The sequence below is a fragment of the Aristolochia californica genome, unplaced genomic scaffold (assembly GCF_029961685.1).
Source record: "Aristolochia californica isolate CCGP_79_NKW_82.1479 unplaced genomic scaffold, dmAriCali1.0.hap1 SCAF_1, whole genome shotgun sequence".
NCBI lineage: Eukaryota > Viridiplantae > Streptophyta > Magnoliopsida > Piperales > Aristolochiaceae > Aristolochia > Aristolochia californica.
The window spans coordinates 51,606,522-51,625,119 of NW_027181770.1; the positions used below are offsets into that span (position 1 = coordinate 51,606,522).

General features: G+C 36.5%; 3 protein-coding genes across 4 annotated transcripts; all 3 read right to left on the bottom strand.

Annotated features, from left to right (window-relative positions):
• Nucleotides 1-473: 473 nt before the first annotated feature.
• On the bottom strand, nucleotides 474-3,055 carry LOC137950260 (IAA-amino acid hydrolase ILR1-like 3). Its single transcript, XM_068796648.1, has 5 exons — nucleotides 2,639-3,055; nucleotides 2,131-2,256; nucleotides 1,687-2,001; nucleotides 1,379-1,507; nucleotides 474-867 (listed from the first exon to the last, which is right to left on the bottom strand). The coding sequence occupies exons 1-5, from the start codon at nucleotides 2,987-2,989 to the stop codon at nucleotides 499-501; spliced, it is 1,290 nt and encodes a 429-aa protein (XP_068652749.1). The 5' UTR covers nucleotides 2,990-3,055; the 3' UTR covers nucleotides 474-498.
• Nucleotides 3,056-9,275: 6,220 nt separating this feature from the next.
• Nucleotides 9,276-10,026, bottom strand: LOC137950278 (large ribosomal subunit protein uL11-like). The gene has a single exon (XM_068796671.1). The coding sequence runs from the start codon at nucleotides 9,973-9,975 to the stop codon at nucleotides 9,475-9,477; it is 501 nt and encodes a 166-aa protein (XP_068652772.1). The 5' UTR covers nucleotides 9,976-10,026; the 3' UTR covers nucleotides 9,276-9,474.
• A 765-nt stretch (nucleotides 10,027-10,791) lies between these two features.
• LOC137950268 (transcription initiation factor IIB-like) lies at nucleotides 10,792-16,575 on the bottom strand. Of its 2 annotated transcripts, XR_011111931.1 has the most exons (9): nucleotides 16,244-16,575; nucleotides 15,068-15,517; nucleotides 14,903-14,927; nucleotides 13,435-13,564; nucleotides 13,209-13,339; nucleotides 13,018-13,106; nucleotides 11,507-11,583; nucleotides 11,145-11,244; nucleotides 10,975-11,060 (listed from the first exon to the last, which is right to left on the bottom strand). XR_011111931.1 is itself a non-coding variant. In XM_068796659.1 (8 exons), exons 2-8 carry the CDS (start codon nucleotides 15,418-15,420, stop codon nucleotides 10,927-10,929), a joined length of 939 nt encoding a protein of 312 aa, XP_068652760.1. In that variant the 5' UTR covers nucleotides 15,421-15,517; nucleotides 16,244-16,575; the 3' UTR covers nucleotides 10,792-10,926. The 2 variants fall into 2 exon arrangements, 1 of the variants encoding a protein (XP_068652760.1); XM_068796659.1 differs by lacking the exon at nucleotides 11,145-11,244 and having other exon boundaries at nucleotides 10,792-11,060.
• Nucleotides 16,576-18,598: the final 2,023 nt, after the last annotated feature.

Below are 18,598 nucleotides of genomic sequence, written 5' to 3' on the forward strand. Positions count from 1 at the left end.
TCTCTTGGCTTGATTAAACTACATTTCAGTCATATATCCCTGTTTGGTTAGCGCATGTCATCTTCTGCCTAACCCTAATTTATTTAAAGTGGGTTCCATATACCTGGCACTGGTATCCTTTAATCTTGAAGTGCTTTTGTCATTATGGTGACTGTTGTTGGTGTTTAATGGCTGATTCCGGAAAAATTATTACTTCCAAAAGGGATTCTAGAAGTTTAGGGGAAAAAAAATACAATTTTGATTACATTTGTGAGACTGAATGGACAAAACTATTTGAGTTGGTCCAAATCGGAGATGGTCCTCCTATCCCTTTACAGATGATTGGGAATCAGAATATAGTCAGATAATGATTTGGTTATTCAATAGTAACTATAAGAAAACCTATCTCTCTCAAACCTATTTTTCTCAAAATTTCACAGTATTTATCAGAAAACTACACGCATAAAAAACAGAGAGGACTGGAAGAGCTTAAACTGTGGCATGCGATTATAAGAAATTCTAGAATTCATTGGTATCCAAGTAAGTTAATGCAACAGCAGCATGCAAGGCTGCTCCAACAGGAAGAACATTCTCATCAACAAAGAAGTGAGGAGAGTGCAATTCTTTAGTAGACCCTAGACTCTCGTTTCTTATTCCAACATTGAAATCACAACCAGGTATTTGCTGCAAGTAAAAGCTGAAATCCTCAGCTCCCATGCACATTGGGCATAATTGAACTTTATCCTCTCCAAGTAGGGCTTCCCCAACCTTTTTCACATGCTCATACATTGCTTCGTCATTCACAGTTGCCGGATAGGGTCTTAGTTCTCCTTCCATGAAGTCCACCGAGGCAGAACAACGGTGCACCAGGGCTTGCGCCTCTATTATCTGCAGAGGTAGATATCGGTAAGATCAAACAAGCACAGATTACAGTCTGCATTTGGGGTGTAGTAACTGAGAACTGTGTTCTGTTTTAAAAAGGGGCACTAGGTTAACTAGTAAGAGTTCCTTTTCCTATTATATCAACTGGTTAATTTTGATAAACAGACCAGAATCGATAGGTATATAGCATCATTGATACGGCATCTCACCAAATTTTAAACCGTCAAGTGTAAATACTTCCTAACATATTAAGAGAAACGAAATGGCTAGAAAAGAAAAGATAGAAAAACTCTTATATTGATTCCTCATTTAAAATCCACTATGATATTGCCATTGAAAAGATTTTGCTCTAAGATTACTCTGTGGTTGAACACTTCACAATTGGTATGACAATCTGGAATTGCTTGCACAAAGACTTTCCAGTCGAAAAGTCATTCCCCTTTGAGTATAAACCCAGGACTAAAAAGAATATATTTAAAAAGTAACCAAACTATCCAACACAGGTAGAATGTATCACCTCTTCGATCCTTTTGGCAAGATACGAGAATCCTTCATTTGTCATGCTCCTGAATGTCCCTCCAAACTGCACAGTTTCTGGGATTACATTTAGTGCTTCACCAGCCTTTATCAACCCAAAGGAGACCACCTACAGTGAGTTAAAAAAAAAAAAAGATCACTCACCAGAAAAGTAAAGGGGAAAGTTCCCAATAGATGGCTGCATCTGCCTGTAACCTCATCAAACCAACTTGCACTTTTCTATCTGAAGGGCTTTCTGCAGACATACTTTCCAAGTCAATGTAGAAGTGTACAAAGGGAGAAGCTTACAGCACTCTCTAGAGGATCTGATTCCCTTGAAACAAGCTGCTGAAGGGCCTGAATCGCAAAGGATGCTGCAAGAACTGAATCCACTGCCTTGTGTGGACTTGCTGCGTGACCACCGGTTCCTTGAATTGTGGCAAGAAAACGTCCTGATGCAGCTAGAAAGGGCCCAGGCCTTGAAGCAATCATTCCTGTAAGAGTGTTGGGATCCACATGTACCCCAAAAATTGCCTTCACCTTTTCAAGAGCTCCCTCTTGCAACATATGGTAAGCACCAGCCTTACCCTCCTCTGCCGGTTGGAAGACAAGCTTCACTGTGCCCTTTACAGTGAAAATGAAGAAAAGAAATTACAACCTAGCTAGTAAGATTAGCAGATGTAAATTAAGCTGAATACCCCAATCTATGAATGACCCCGAGATACAGCACAAGTATCTGTCATATCTGATTACCTTCAAATAGGTCTTTCGACTTTGGAGCAACCTAGCAGCACCAAGTAGCATAGTGACATGTACATCATGACCACAAGCATGCATCTTACCGTTGTTCTTGCTTTTATGCTCCCAATCTACCAGCTCCTTCATGGAAAATAAATATTTGAACAAAATTAGACTCTTCGAAAGGAAGAGGATACCAGCAAAAACGGTTCTCTAAATTTAAAAAAAGAATGACCATATTTCATTTTCATGTTCTTGATACATATACCGGATATATAAATCCCCTGAAACATGCATCCTTCTAAATGTGAAAGGTTAACAAGCTCGTCAAATTTTTAATCGCCGAAGCGTTTTTGCCAACTGTGTACTCGGAGATGCCAATAGAGAAAATGCTTCAATAATCCCTTTGCTTCAAATTCATGTTATAGCATTCATGTTATAAACAAAACAAGGTGATTTCACAGGATACCATAGAGAAGATAGCCGGATAAAACGAGAAGAGAAGCAAAAAAGACCAGCTTACATGCAAAGCAAGGGCATCCATGTCCGCCCTCAGAGCGAACCAAGGCTGCTCACCGGATCCAATAGTCGCCACAATCCCCGTTTTGGCATACGGCCACTTGTATTCGATCCCCAGGGAGTCGAGCTCCGATCTAATAAACTCACTCGTGTTATATTCCTCAAAACCAAGTTCTGGGTACTCGTGAATCCTTCTCCGAATTGATTTCATCCAATCGAAGAAATGGGATTCTCTGGCTGATTGCAAGAGCTCACCCCCCAGAGTTTTCGCGTCCAAAGGCGAACTCTGAGAGACCCATGAGCAAAGGAAGCAAGAAAAAAGCAAAGAAGAGAAAAGAAACGGAGAGAAGTCCATTGACTGAACTTAATACGAGCCTCGCCAATGTGTAAAGGGAAATCGTCTTTAAGATTGATAAAGATTAGCAAGCCAGACTCAAGTGATAATGGTTACCGAAACTAGCATTGGAGAGTGATGAAACCAAGGAGTTTGGGAGATTCCCTGGCAGACGGCAATGGCAGTAATCGGAAATACTAATAGTGTACTCATTTGAATCCCATTGATCGTCCTTTTCACGAATAAATAACACCCGAAGAACTAGTTCAGAAATATAAATTAAAAAATATAAAAAAAAAGCAATAGTTAAAAAATAATTGTATTATCAGTTATTATTGCTAAAAACGATTGATTAATAATGTCTATTATTGTTGTTATTTTATAGCACATTTTATTATAGAAGTCATATCGATCATAAATCAGTAAATAATGATTAATTCAACTTTATATTTATGCTGTTAATGATTTTTTAGCTACTTCTCCAAATTAGCTTAAATGGGATGCAGAGTAACCTCTGAAAAGAAAGAGTCCTCTTAGGATTCGCATTTGTATCCACACTTTGCCCATTTTACCAAAGCTTTCCAAAATGCTTCAACCATATTAACTACTTGGAGACCAAAACATCCCATTTCTATCAAGTATTCCAATCTATGAACATGATTGAATGAAATTCTTTCTAGAAGAAATTACCCCAAGGAAGTCCTCTTAGGATCTGCATTTGTATTTACATTTTGCCCATGTTACCAAACTTTCTGAAATGCCCATGTTACATTTTAAAGCAGGAAAATAGTGGAATTTCAGTGCAATGGTTAGTAAATGTGCTGAGATGATCTTAAAAACCTCAATGGATAGATTGGCTTGTGGTGCCATATGGAAATTTTTGCTTGTTTTAGAACTTTTTGTAGGTTAAAGAAATGTGTTTGTGCTATGGTCAATCTTTACTGAATCTATGTGGGTACAAAGGTTGCTCATTCTACCACCTCTATAGGTCATGTATGAAATTAAAGGTATAATTATGTGGAATGTAGTTCATTTATTTCATTATAAATATCTCTAGGTTACATGACATGGAATGTATCTCATTATTTGGGAGTTGGGGTGGGGGGGCTGATTGTAAGTGTGTGTTAAATGGTATATAGAAGGATCTTTAGATATGGAAGTAAGAATTGATAAGGGATTTGGTAAGAACTCTTGGGTCACCTAGCCTCATTTAGAAATGTGAAATTGTGGATTCATTTGAATGGATAATTATGTGGACCCTTAAATACATGGGTGTATGTGCAAAGTAAAATACTCATGTGTGTCCCAATTGTAGTGGGGAGTCTAGACCTCAACTGGAAAACCAGAAGAGGGTTATGTGGACCTTATCAGAGCACTGAGAAGATGATGTGGATTTCTTAGGACGCCAGCAGGGAATTAGGACATCTTTTTGGACATTGATCAAGGGATAAGAAATTGACCTAGGTCATAAGGATGGGTATACTAAGGACCAAAGTTTGGAAACTATGTGCCTCAACTACAATGAAGAGTAAGGATGGGCAACCAACGAAGGTGTGTTTTAAATCACTAGTGTATATGTATATATACATATATATATATATATATATATGCACACATGGCAAAGGTAGATAGCCAGATGGCTTGTTAAATCGATATTTGGGTGAAGGAAGAGGAGAAAATTGAAAGAAAAATGACAAAAGAGAAGAAGAGCTTTCTAAATAGCCTAAATGGCATCCTTGGGAACTGTTCAGTGATTCCTAGAGTCCTTAAATAGGTGTTTTGAGTTACAAAATACAAAAATACCCTTATACCCTTAATCTCCTTATATCTTGCAAATTACACATTCTATATATATATATATGAAAATTTAACCATTGATGTAATTTTTCAAGCAAAACAAGATAACATAAAGGAAATTAACCACTGAAATGGTAAAATGACCAAAATAGCCCAAGATGTATTTTCTAACAACCATGTGCTCTTGTCATTTATGTAAATACCTTTACTATGCATGCCCACCGACTTTGAAATACCTGCAACCATTATTTTCTTCTGATAATTTAAATAGAGATAGTCCTACACATTCTCTCTGTGTCGGGTTCAATCTCTAATGTATCTCTATATTGTATTAACCATCTTATACTGCCATCTATGAATTACACATTTCAGCCTGTTTTCAATCACGATTACTGTTGGGGTGATTGCTGGAATAAGAATGCACACATAGGATTGCTTGGAACCACTGAATGCTGAAAGAGATACAAACCTGTATATACTAAGACTTATCTGACTATAACTCCAACTGATCATCAGAAATTGGTTAACCATCGAGTTGTGATAGCCACGAAATTGAGAGTTGGCATTAGCTACATTCTGGATAAAGAGAAGAAAACTCATACAATAGGCAAAACAAGTTCCATTAACTTAGAAACTTGCAACCAGTTTAACAAAAAGACAGAGCTTGATTCAAACCTATTCAAATTCATCTGAATTTCATCTAAAGCTAACATATGGGCTTTAATAGCATCAAATTCAGTATCTAACCTATCCAAAAATTTTGCAACAAGTAGCTAATTTTGCTATTTCTCAACTCATTCTCACCCATAGTAAACGGATGATATGCATTGATCCCCTGGCATATGCCAAAAATTGTACTATAATATTTTGTAAGAGTTCGATTTCCTCTTTTCAACCCAAAAAAGTTTGTATACAGCTCATAAACTTGAGAGAGATCACTACTCTCCTATGCATATAAATATTCTATAGACAACCACATAGTATTTGTTGTCATATAATTCATCACTTGATTTCTAAGAGTAGAATCAATATTATTGACAATCCAAGTCATAACTTAACTGTCTTCTACCTTCCAATAATCATTTGGAGGCACTGGGGGATCATCTCGGATAAACTTCAACTTCTTTCTGCCCTTGATACATTTTAACAAGACTTAGCCCAATTAAGATAATTAAACCCCATCAACTTTTCTAAAGTAATCATTTTGTTATCCTTTCCATCAAACCCAGAATCCTCTAGTCGGGGTACAAATTTCTCCTATCTTAGCTATAATATCAATATATGATCACACAATAACCAATTTAAGCTTCCAGACAATTTTCAAATTTATCACCAAGGTGAGTCTCACTTACAAAATTAGGGTTAGGACACAAATATAGAATATGCCAACTTCAACAATACATTAACCAATGATTCACAACTATTTCAACCAATACCATGCAATAGTAACAATTAAGGCTGACATCATTACTCAAGTGATGATGTAGGCATCCAACATTGGGTAGGGTGATGCAAATCACAAAAAATCCAATTAGGAACCCAATTAGGGCAATCAAAGTGTAGTGAATCCTTCAATAATTTATAAAGACAAGTAACCCTAATATATGGCAAAGAAAAGGAGAACAAAATTTAACTTTGATGATCCATAATTAAAAACCTATAGTTTTTCTCCTTCCAAAAGGTTGTCCTCTTAAAAAATGGCAAGAATTTACAATAGAATGCTCCCATCACGATCTACTTCTCTGATACCATGTAAAAATCAAGATTTGGGTGAAGGAAGAGGAGAAAATTGAGAGAAAAAGGACAAAAGAGAAAAAGAACTTTTTGAAGAGCTTGAATGGTGTCCTTGGGAACTATGCACGAATTCCCATACGTCTGTTTTGTTGCAAATTATAAAAATGCCCCTATACACTTAATAAATTTTAAAATCCTTATACCTCCCTAACTACACATGTTATGTACATGAAAATTTAACCACTTAAATAATTTAACATCCAGAACAAGATTACATAAATCAAATTAACCATTAAAGTGGTAAAATACCCTTGGATGGTAAAATGACAAAAATACCTCGAGGGTAAAATGACCAAAATACCCCTGAAGTATTTTCTAACAATCCAATTATAGATTTACGAGTCTAAACGAAACTAATCCATGTGCTTAAGTCATTTATGTAAATTCTTTTAGTGTGCATGCCCACGACATACCTAGAGCCATTATTTTCTTTTGAAAATTTAAATGGAGAGAGTTCTACATATCACTTCTTTATGAAGAGCATCACTTTTTTTTTTTTTTTTTTTTTTTGGACTACCTTAATGAAACATCACGCTCAATCACCTAATTCTCTTTTAACAGAATGATGGTTAAAACTCTGTTACTTAGTTTTTTTTTCTTTTGTTGAAATTGTAATCGAAAAATGGAAGACCTTCCGAATGAAACAAATCATGCTTGACTTTTTCAAAACAACTATGTTTAGTTATGGTTATATGAATTTTTGTTTAACTTCTTTGTTTGTTTAGAACTTTAATCTATTATTGTTTGTTCACTAGCTTTATTCTTCATCTGTATTGTCACAGTTTCGTTAATAAGCACTCTTTTCAACAAGTGCAAAGAAGTTATTTCTTCGTTTGTGGATAACGGCTACATCCATGGAGACATCTTTGCAGTATTTAACAATATTTGAAAAGGTGTTTCTTTTTGGGTACACACTACCATCTGATCTCTTTCTATAGTCTTTATTAAGGGTGTCACAAGCTAGGTGGTCTTGGCATAAATAGTACAAGAAAAGCAGGCCATTGTTAGGAGAAAAGTCTGGTTTGTGTTGAAGCAAAGTCATGTATCCTATTTTTTAGTTTAATTGCTTATAGTTAAGGTGAAACAATAAAGCAAGCCTGTTGCAGCTTTCTTTATCCTCTCTTTTGCATTGTTGCTAAACGATGAATACACAAAAAAGTGGGAAAGTGAGTAAGTAATTTTTCTTCTAACCATTGTCGTCCCCAATATGAATTTAAGTTTTGCTTTAGTAAAGGGGTGTCCAGGCTTTCATAGGATAAGTGAAAAGGGTTTGTGAATAGGTTTTAATAGAAGTCTGAGCTACTATTTTGGTTTGAGGATCAGGCTGGTGTTTAGGACATTGTTAACAAATGGGGTAAATTTTCGAATCTCTTCCTTTATGGCCATTTACATGACTAAGCAGATTAATTAGGTTAAGCATACAAAGGTGAGACAATCTCTTGGAAAGAGATGACTCAACTCATGACAAGCAAGGAGGAAGAAACACACTTCCTCACCACTAATTAACCTTAATAAACTACCACAAGGAGAAACACCTATAATGACTTAATGAACCCTTAAATGAACCAAAATTGACCAAAAACAAATTACTATCCTAACCCAATCCAACATTTACAATGGTGGTGTTCTTCTCCAATTGGCCTACAATAAATGTTTGATATGAATATGATTGAATTCCATGGATGGAAATGATGATTTGAGTTTACTAGTTTGATATGAGTACAATAATTTTTATTTTCTTATTTTAGAAGAGTATGAAACAAATTTTGTTTGGGTTAAATGTTTACTAAGTCATATTGGTCTTTGAGGGACTTTCAATAATCTTTAAACAGATGGAAGAAAACCATGTCAGGATACCAAGCACTGAAATAGAAATACAACCAATCATGGTCATACATAACACTCCACTGCGAACTGTACTTCTCAATTAACGATGACTGAAAAAAATGTTCCAAGAACCAAAATTTAACAAAGCAGGGCTCATTTTGACAACAAGATACAAAACCTTTGTGATTTGCCTGTCCACCAGCAATTTGAAAAATATGAGCTTCAACACAAACAGAAACAGTCGCTTAAGCTAAAAATGAAGTATAGATTCTAAGAGAATTATGTTCTACAAAAGTTTGACACAACCATCATTATGAAATAAAGAACAATTTTTCATTTCAGTGTTTCTGTAAAGGAAGAGACTTTCATGCTTTGCCAAAGCTGAAATGGGTTTTAATCTCTTTTTTTGGGGGGGAAGGGAAGAAAGTGCCGACACAGTTAAATTCCAGGAAGTTTTGGGTATTTAGTAGAAGTGCCAAAGAACTCTAATAGGAATCAGTTGACTGCAATTTGATAAAATGAAGATAGATGAATGTATTCACATTTAGACTCCACCTTGAAAGGAGTCATGCTGAATCGCTGATCAAGTATAACACCTGATTAAAAGATGACAATGATAATAATGGAGTAACGATTTGATTGGAAAATTAAATCCAGTACAAATATTGGCATGTGTACGGATTCCGGCTACACCAGTTTTATACAGAACACCCTAATCAGGAGCAAGAGGTTAAAAGATTGGGAAAACATATAGGTAAGTAAATTAGTCTTGGTCGAATGATCTTCCCAAAGTTAGAAGCCGCGTCCTTGAATGAAATGGAACATTTCATAAAAGACTGGACTTGACCAAACCATACTATTCGGAAATGGAAAATCCATACTGTACGAGTGACATTATCAAAACCCTAAAATTATGAATACATCTCCAGAGATCTCAACAAAATTCCATGTTCCTCTTTCGTTCTACAATGGAGATGGGATATCAAGGGAGTATTAAAAAACAAAAATCCAATGAACTAAAGAGAGTAAAATGAAAAGGAAAAGCAAGCTAATAAGCGAACCAAGCAGGGATATGGTCCACGTTCTTCTTACTCAGATGGAACCTCCACTTCCCTATCAGTTATCTCCTGCTGCAGATCTTTAGGATCCTTCCCATCTACGGTACAACCAACAGATACGCAAGTACCGAGAATCTCCTTGATAGTACCCTGAAGATCCTTAGCCATCGATCTCGGGCTCATTATCCGAGCGATCTCAATGACATCATCGAGCGAGATATTCCCCGAATGCTTAATGTTCTTCGTCTTCTTCCGGTCTCGCTCCGGCTCCTTAAGAGCTTTGATGACGAGAGCGGCGGCGGAGGGGACAACCGAAACCTTGGCCTGACGGTTCTGAACGGTGAGCTTTACGGTGACACGGAGGCCCTTCCAGTCTTTCGCGGTCTCCTTGGCAATATCTTCTCCGATCTTTTTCGGGGAGAGACCGAGAGGACCAATTTTGGGAGCGAGAGAACTCGCCGCGCCGACTTCCCCGCCGGTGACACGAACGAAGACATCGATGACCTGAGAGGGGTCGAATTTCGGCGGCATGGCGGCAGAGGCTTCGAGCAGACGGGTGAGAAATTAGGGTTTTGGAGGAGATCGTTGGACATTAAAGCCATCAGGCTTCTGGGAGTTTTTATAGAGCTAGGTTTTTGCAGACTGCATCAAAGGACGCTTTTGCCCTTAATCATTTTTGCTAGTTTCTTGTAACGGTACCGTTTTGGGAGGACTGAGGAGAGAGAGGTACCGGAAATGAGTCGGGTTCGGGTTTGGGTCGAGGAGGATTGGGTTTTGCTAATTTGCCTATCAATTTGAATGAGAAAGGGAGGGTTTAACAAGGTTTTCTATAAAAAAACCATTAAAGGACAAAATTAAGGAGAGGTAGGAGAGGCTCCTCAACCCTCTTTATGTAGAAATAGAAGAGAGGTCAGGTCCCCTTCTATACATTTTTAATCATTTGTGCCATATTACCCCAAGGACTTGACTAGGCCTCCACAAATTGTTCGTTAAACTTATGTGCCATCAGCCAGCGAGTTTCTATCACACAAAATCATACAAGGTCACACCACTCGTGACTACAAGCCATTTTGATAACCCGTATATAGCACAGGTCTAGTAGACCAATAACTGGGTCACTGTCAAATCTTTTGGTACCCAGTCACAAATAGGCCAATTGCAGGCGATTAACAGCACACATAACGGATCACTAAGAGAAATTCATTCAAATCCACAGTTAAAGAATAGACTTGTAAATACATAAAACGATTTTTCAAGTTCAATTACTAATTAATGTCTTTTCTATTCCTTCTATGGGTAATAAGAGAAGAATGAAATATTAGCAAGAATTTAATAAGATCAGTCAGATGGGTTTCCAACGGCTTGTCTTTTCTCAGCTATAATACGATTGGAGCCTCCCATTGGAGGTGAAAATATTTCCACTAGTTCTGTGCAGAATGCATATGTTGAAATCTCTTTCAAAAATTAAACGTACATTGTGTGTTATGGAGTACAGAGATTTCTAAGGTCCTCTTCTTTAGCATAAGAGGTCGGTATCAGCCTCGATGCATAAGGATAAAGGTCCTTGTATGAATTCCTTATGGTCCCTTCAGCCACTCCAGTAGCTAGTGAAATATCTGCAACAACACCATTAACACTTCAAAAAAACAAAAACAAAAAAAACAAAAAAAAAAAACCCATCTTAAACTGTAAGCAGATACCTCGAGGACTCATTCAACACATTTCCTATTGCTAGTTTATGATGCAAGCATATTGTGAGTGTCAATCTCCACATTTAGAAAACAAAGTACAATGCTAATCCTGTTATCAAACAAAATGCAGAACAACATCATAACAACAAAATAAGAAGCCTTATCATCATCATCAGTTACAGACTAGTTGTCATGATCAGATCACTACTAAAACTCTTCGAAACACCTTTTGCCATCCATAGTGAACCTAGTCCATAGAAGGTCTTTTCTTGTTGTGCTTTATGGGATGTGAGAAATGACTACCATTACTACTAAATAATAAGAAATTAATAACATAAATAATCATGTAAAAAAAGGGATTCATTTGCTACCTCTAAGTAGTTTCTTTTCTTCTGATAACTGGGTAATCATGTAAATAACTGCTGCTGCTATGGATATAGGGCTCCTCCTGCAAAATTTATTAAACAATTTGTCACGAAAAAGGAGAAAGTAAAGAAATAAAACAAAATCTAAGTATATAACAGTAATACCATAGATTGAAGTCAGTATTCGTAAAATTGGTAAATTTCTTTAGTTCCTAAGATTCAAAAAGAAAGTTGCTCCTTCCCAATCTTAAGAAAGCAAGGATATCTGAGTTAGTAACTATAAGATGGGGTAAATTTAATTTACCGACATTACTCTGTGCAAGTCAGCAGATCAAACTAATAACATGTATCCAGCCGATACACACAAAAAGCTCATGCCACTTGCTTAGGATATCTATAATATATATATTATAGATAGAGATAGAGAGAGAGAGACCAGAAGTCCAGAAAAGGTTCGCTGCAGCAATTCATTTGTCTTTAAAAAGTTACCCTATTTACTAAATTGCCGATCAATTAAAATATACTTATAAAAATGCTATTTTTCTATTTTGACATTCAAAAATCACAAAAACAAGGAGGTATCAGTATTGAGCATAGGACAAGAAAAAAATCAATCAATCAAATCTAGAAGAAACACTTCCATCTTCAAAATAATTATGCACTATGAAATGTTTATTAACATTTTTATTAATTAATAATTAAATAATTTACTAGTTCTAAATAGAATATAAACATGCATAATCTTCTTCAAAAAGAATAAAAATTAATAAATAAAAAGGAACAGTAATGCGACCCAGTGTTCGTGTCTTCTCTGCAAGGTAGAGCCTTCCTAGCCCAAAATCTTATATAATTAAATGCTGCTCGTTTTATTTTGAAGACCAAATCATTGAATTACTATCATTGCAAGTAGCATGTGAGAGAAGATCATATAAGTTAATATCTAAGTTTATTTTTCTTTATAACCAAATCATTGAATTACAATCATTGCCAAGTAGCATGTGATATAAGATAGTAAAAGTAACATCTGTGTTTATTTTTCTTTATAAGAGAAATTAATAAAGTATATGATAGCTGATAGTAAACATTATGCAAAAGGAAAGTCAATATTTATTGTTTACATAAAGATAAAGTGAAACCAAAAAACCTTTAAAATTTATCAAGCAATTTATATTCATACAGAAATTAGTATAGAATCTAAGTGAAAAGAAAAAAAAAAAGAATTCATCTCCTTCTGCAAGATAAACAAAGTTAAAGCAATTAAAAGAACAGAATAGAGGTAATGAACCCCGTCAGGAGAGAAGTAATCTTCAGTCATGATGTTAGTTTTTTCCACAACAAAAGAAAGTAAAACAAAATGTTTGCACCCTGTTCACTCGCTCAATACTATTCAATCAGGAGAGATGATAAATGGAGAACTTTAACTAAGCAATACGAGCATCTCTCTCAAACTTTGCATAAAAATGATGATCAAAACCAATAATATGATGCATAATTGACTAAATGACACTGAGAGGTACCTTATATCAAGCTCTTCCGACTTCTGAACAGCTTCTTGGGCTGCCTTCACTGCTTGATTTGTCATACCAAGATGGGAACAAAATCTTCGCTGCAAAGTCAGGTCAAGGGAACCATTAGAAAATGTAAAAGGCAACCTCCAAAATGGCATGTTAATTACAAAAAAAATGATACAAAAAGCCCAAGTACTCACCAGAAAATCACCAGCATGTATGGTTCCCATCTCCATGGATTGACCCATCTCTAGCTCCAACTGTTTCACAATGTACTCTTTTGCCCGGCCAATTTCCTTTTTGGTGGCTCCATTGGCAACAGAGCAAATCTCTATTTAAAAGTCACAAGTTCAAGCAGGGAAGCTTATATTATACAGAAAAATAAATGAGAAAGCATCCAGATGTTTATTTAGGCTTAAGCTGTACCCTTTACAGTGCGAGGTTTGTCCTCTTGCCTACAAGCAATATAAATGCAAGCAGCCAAAATGGCATCCTGATTTCTCCCTCGGATGGACTTCAGATCTTCCACCTTTTTATAGATCTCATTTGCTCGATCCTGAGCAGCAATTCCACAAATCACTAAAATGCTCAGATAAAAGACAAAGCATAATTCCACTTGTCTTAAATATTTTTAAACATTTTCAAATTTTTAAAAAAGTTCAGGTATTTTTGAAGGTTGATAACTAGAATACTTCTGATTAAAAAAGTATTTCAAAACCTTTTTGAAAGAATTTATCATCTTTGGGGTGACTCAAGCTAGTCAACCGATTTGTCGTACATAAATGAAACCACTGGAAAGTATACCTTTCTCTAAGTTCTATTCGAGAGCCACTTGCATGCAATTCAGAATTAGAGAAGTATTTTTCAACAATATCCCAAATCACGTGCAAAATGTAACCCACTCAAACCCAATTAACCACAATCTGGGGAAAGTATCATAAACTACTTATCCAAATCATCTGCGTTTGAAATTCTAAGTATACACTAAAATTCCTCATATATTAAAAAGAAAGTACTTCACCATCAGATTGAGAATTTTTAAAAGATATAAGAAAACCAACTATTAGTTGAAGGAAGAATCCCACCGTATACAAGTCAGAATAATGAATAATCCAACTTATTTCAAACAAGACATTGTAAATAACTGAGAGATTACATCGTCCATTAAATCAACCTCTATCCTTTGAATAGTCAACTTAAGAGTTGGAAAATGACCAGCTGCAAACACTATAAAAAACGATATGGATTGGCATATTAAGCTTGTGTCATTAGATGTTTCTTCAACAAGTGGACATGGATGACGCAATAATGATGTCCAAGAAAATCCTAAGGACGCATACATTATAAATTGATTTGGAATAGAAAGAGTTTATTCCTTTTCTAGGGCAGTGCAAGCCACCTGACATAGTGATACAGAAAAGAGAATTTTAATATGAGAAGAATTAACAAAAACCAGTATTTCAATATCCCAGTCTTCCAATTGAACAGTCTATTTCAACACAACCAGGAGTTGAGCAAACCAAAACAAAAATTTACAACTGAAATTTGTCCTTGTTTCTCTTTCAAGAGGTGGGAAAACACTTGAAGAAGGTAAACCTCATAATGAAGCAAGCAAACAAAAAAGAGAAAAGAGGATTATTCAAATAGACAACCCCAACATAATTCGGAACAAACTCTGATAATATTGATAATATGATTATTTGCCATGAAACAAATGAAGAAGCAATGTCCAAAAGAACTTGATGGCAACAAACATGATAATAGAAGTTGTATTCAGAGTAGTAGTCATCTGAAAAACTCTGACCAGGAATGACTATTCTCTTCATAAATGACAATTGGAGAAACAAATGTTGCCTTATAATGCATATTTATTACACCAGTTGATGCATTTTACCTTTATAGTGGCAACCAGTCCCAACCTGGAAAGCAAATAATGTAGTCAATATATTTCCGAACCCCGATTTAAAGAATAAAATTAAGGGATCAATATGACCAAACATACATGAGAGATATACAAGTAAAATATAGAAAAACAAAACAACTACATAAAAAAGCAAACCTATCAGCCATTGTGGCTATGTTGCGAAATGCAACAATCAGAGATCGGTCAGGATTGGACCCACGGTTCTGCCAACGCCCAAGAGAGGATGAAAGAAAATCGCCCTGAGCTCCATTTGGCTTGGATATGACAGTAGAGAGACCACCATCAGTTAAGAGAGGATTGGATGGTCCACCGACACGAACAGGATCATTGTCACCTGACTCATTAGCAAAGGTCCTCCACTCAGAAGTCTCATCAATAGAATGGGCCTCTAAAACCAAACCACATTCTGTGCACACAGTATCCCCTGCAGAGTGGTCAAATGCTACTTCTGTGCTCTTCTTGCAGTCTCGGCAATACGCATCCGCCATGGATCAAAATGACTATTCTTCTACTTTCTGTATCTTGTTCTATTTTCTCACTTGCTTAGTTTTTATAATCTCGTAGTGTCTTTTCCTGTGCAACCACCTGATCATAAAGGGATAATGAGTGAAAAAAGATGAAATCTACCTATCAATGTTCTTAGATGAAGTAGGAGAAAAAAAGTTCTTGTCGTTGTAGAGAAATTATGGAATTAAATTGACTTCTTTATCTCCTTTTTCGAAGCCTTGCCCAACCATGATGCGGCTGGCCACATGAATCCATGTCATCAGTCCAAACATTTTGCAGTTCAAATACCAACTAATCATACAACATGGGAAACAAACGAGGTAATGTCTAGTGATAAAACAAATGAGATAGCAACCAGCTCAGTTAAAAAAGGGCGATCATGTAGCAACCGAACAAGAAAAGAGCAGTCAATGGACCCAAACAGAGATCTGAGGACCAAAATTGCTCAAAGTTGATCAGTTCTTTGTTTCCAAAACCTCTCCAAGCAATGTAGCTCGGAAATCACAAGCAAGGGGAAGAATTTATGTAGAAAGAGTTTATCACCATGGTAACTAAAGCAGGAATTCCTACAAAGAAAATATCTTCCACGCAATTTCATCAATTCGTGAATCGGAACTTCAACTAGATATAAGGATAGCGTTGGAAGTGATCAAACTCGTAAGAGAAAACAATAGAATTATGGAGTTCTGACCCAAAAAAAATGCAAGAAATACAGTATCGATAACCTAATGTGAGGGAATAATAATATGATTTAGTGGGGGAAAAAACGAGATAGGAAAAGGAGATGTAAAAAGTAATACAGACCTTATGATAGACGGCAGTGGCGAAAATTGCTGTCGCCGAGGAACGTTGGGTGCAGATGGGTTAAAAACGCCGATCTCCTCAAAATCCAAACGCGTAAGATTTCATACAATCAAGATAATAAAAGAATTTCAAAAATGTAATAAAAAATCCACAAAGACGATCCTCCAAATCCCGGCTCGAGACGGAGGCCCCTCGTTGGCAAACACCCTCAACGGCGTCTTATTATAGATATGTATTTGGACGAGATATGGTTGGCGGGTCCGTCGAGTGCGATAGTAAATACTGTTGATTTTCTGTTTTAGGACGAAAGTTTCAGGACGAGAGTTTCTGTGAGAGTGAAACGGCAAAATATGCAGGAAAGGTTTGGCCGGACTGGTGGCGTTTCTTATAGCGCTTTTTTGCGTGGAGGTGAGAAACGTGTAGGGTATAGTGGGCCACCGCCACTGGGCCTACTGAATTTTCGTGAGGCAACAAGAAGAAAAAACGGCTGGAATAGGCTGGAGTTGCGACAGTTGTTGGCGCTCCGCGCTACCGACCTGTTTGTATCCTGTAATACGGTATGCACATGTAAGTGATGCTGGCAGTCTTGAGCCTTGGGTTAGGTTTGCCGATGGGCAACCTGCTGTCAACCGTTTATTTTTTCAAAAAAAAAAAAAAAACTGCTAGCTACATAGTCAAAATTTATGTTGATAAACCCAACTTGAGGAAGCTTCCAATAGCTTTCTGAAAAGTATTTTTAAAATTTGTTGGATGATGCTATTGAGAAATATGAACATTCTGCAAAACCATTTAATTTGAGAAAAAAATCTTTAAAACTTTCATTCTAAGTGTGTAACTAAAATAAGGCATGAGAAAGAGATATGGTATATAGTTTCATGATGCTAGGGTCCTATGAGGCGCAATTGAGCTGAGATTTGAAGTCATTTATAACCTAAAGTGGAAACATCAAGACTCTTATATACGCAACGACAAAATACTTTAACTTGAGATATGTTCGAGACACTTAAGGGTCCTCATACATCTGAGTTAATTAATCAAAAGGGAGAAACTCCTTTGAGTTCAGTTCAAGGAAAATATGTTGTCCTCTAATGTTTGCTCAACTGACGGATTTTACAATTGAAGTTTAATAAAGTTTTTAAAGATAAAAATAAGTGTTGAAGCGATGTTGTTATGGATGACCAAACCAATTTTACCATAACCGTGCCTCTATCTGAGAAGTGGCAATCACAATGACTGGAGGCAAGTTCAAGTAATAAAACCCCCCTATTCATGGCTGGCACCAATCGCCTACTTCGTTGTGAGATCCTAGAAAACACAAGAAGAAGGTGAAAAGGTATTGGAACAATTAAATTGTTTTGTTAATTGGCTAACAAATAAAAAAATTAAGAAAAAAATGAGGGACAAATAGGACATCGGTAAGTGGAAGAGATGGTGTAACAGAGGAGGATCTCTTCCCAAGAACTTTGGTTTAGGAGTCGTCGGCTATGGTAACAAACTTGTTTGGTAGACATGGAGATAGGGAATGTAACAGATTCGTATTACCTGTACGATGCTCGGAGGCCAAGTCCATAATCCAGGATGAAGAGTCAGAAGTAGCAGAAATCATACTTGAAGCAGTGGTGGCAACAACAGTAGTTGAAGATGTTGGAGAAGATGGAGAGGATACCACGAGTTTTCATCTTCAATAAGAGTTCATAATCATCATTCATGATAGTCTTCTTTCCTCTTTGTGATTCAGATTGGTCTGCATTCTTCTCATTTTGAACTGAGGATTGGTTGGCAATGACTTAGTCTGGTTTGCTATGAAGCTTCCAACTGGTATCCACCAGATGGTTTAGTCCACCACAGTTAGTGTAGACTTACTTATCTGACCTTGAAGAACCAAAGCCAGTTCTACCACCTCTAGCTCGACCTCCTCCATAATTTCTACCGCGACTTTGGGTGTTAGAAGATGTATCTCTATTTTCGGAGTATATAGCAGATGATACTTCAGTATGAGAGGTGGAGGAAGGATCTAGTATTCGAAGTAATGTTGCACTTCTGTCATCAAATGATGAAAGTGCGGAGGAGATAAGGAGTTGGGTTTTGGCTACTTCAAGATATGACTTGATATTTGACAAGCAAATAGCAATTGCTAAGGCCTCCCGTTACTTTTCTTGAACATATATATCTGTGGAATAGAGCTGTGTAATTTTTCACTCTTAAATCAACTCTCTAAACCTGTAGAATTTAGGACTCCTTCATATTAATCTTGAGCCAAAGAGGGAGAGGAGAAGGAGAAGAAGGAGAGGAAAAAGAGAAAAAAAGAGAAATGAGAGAGATTTTAGAGATTAGATTGCAAGAGAAGGGAGAGGA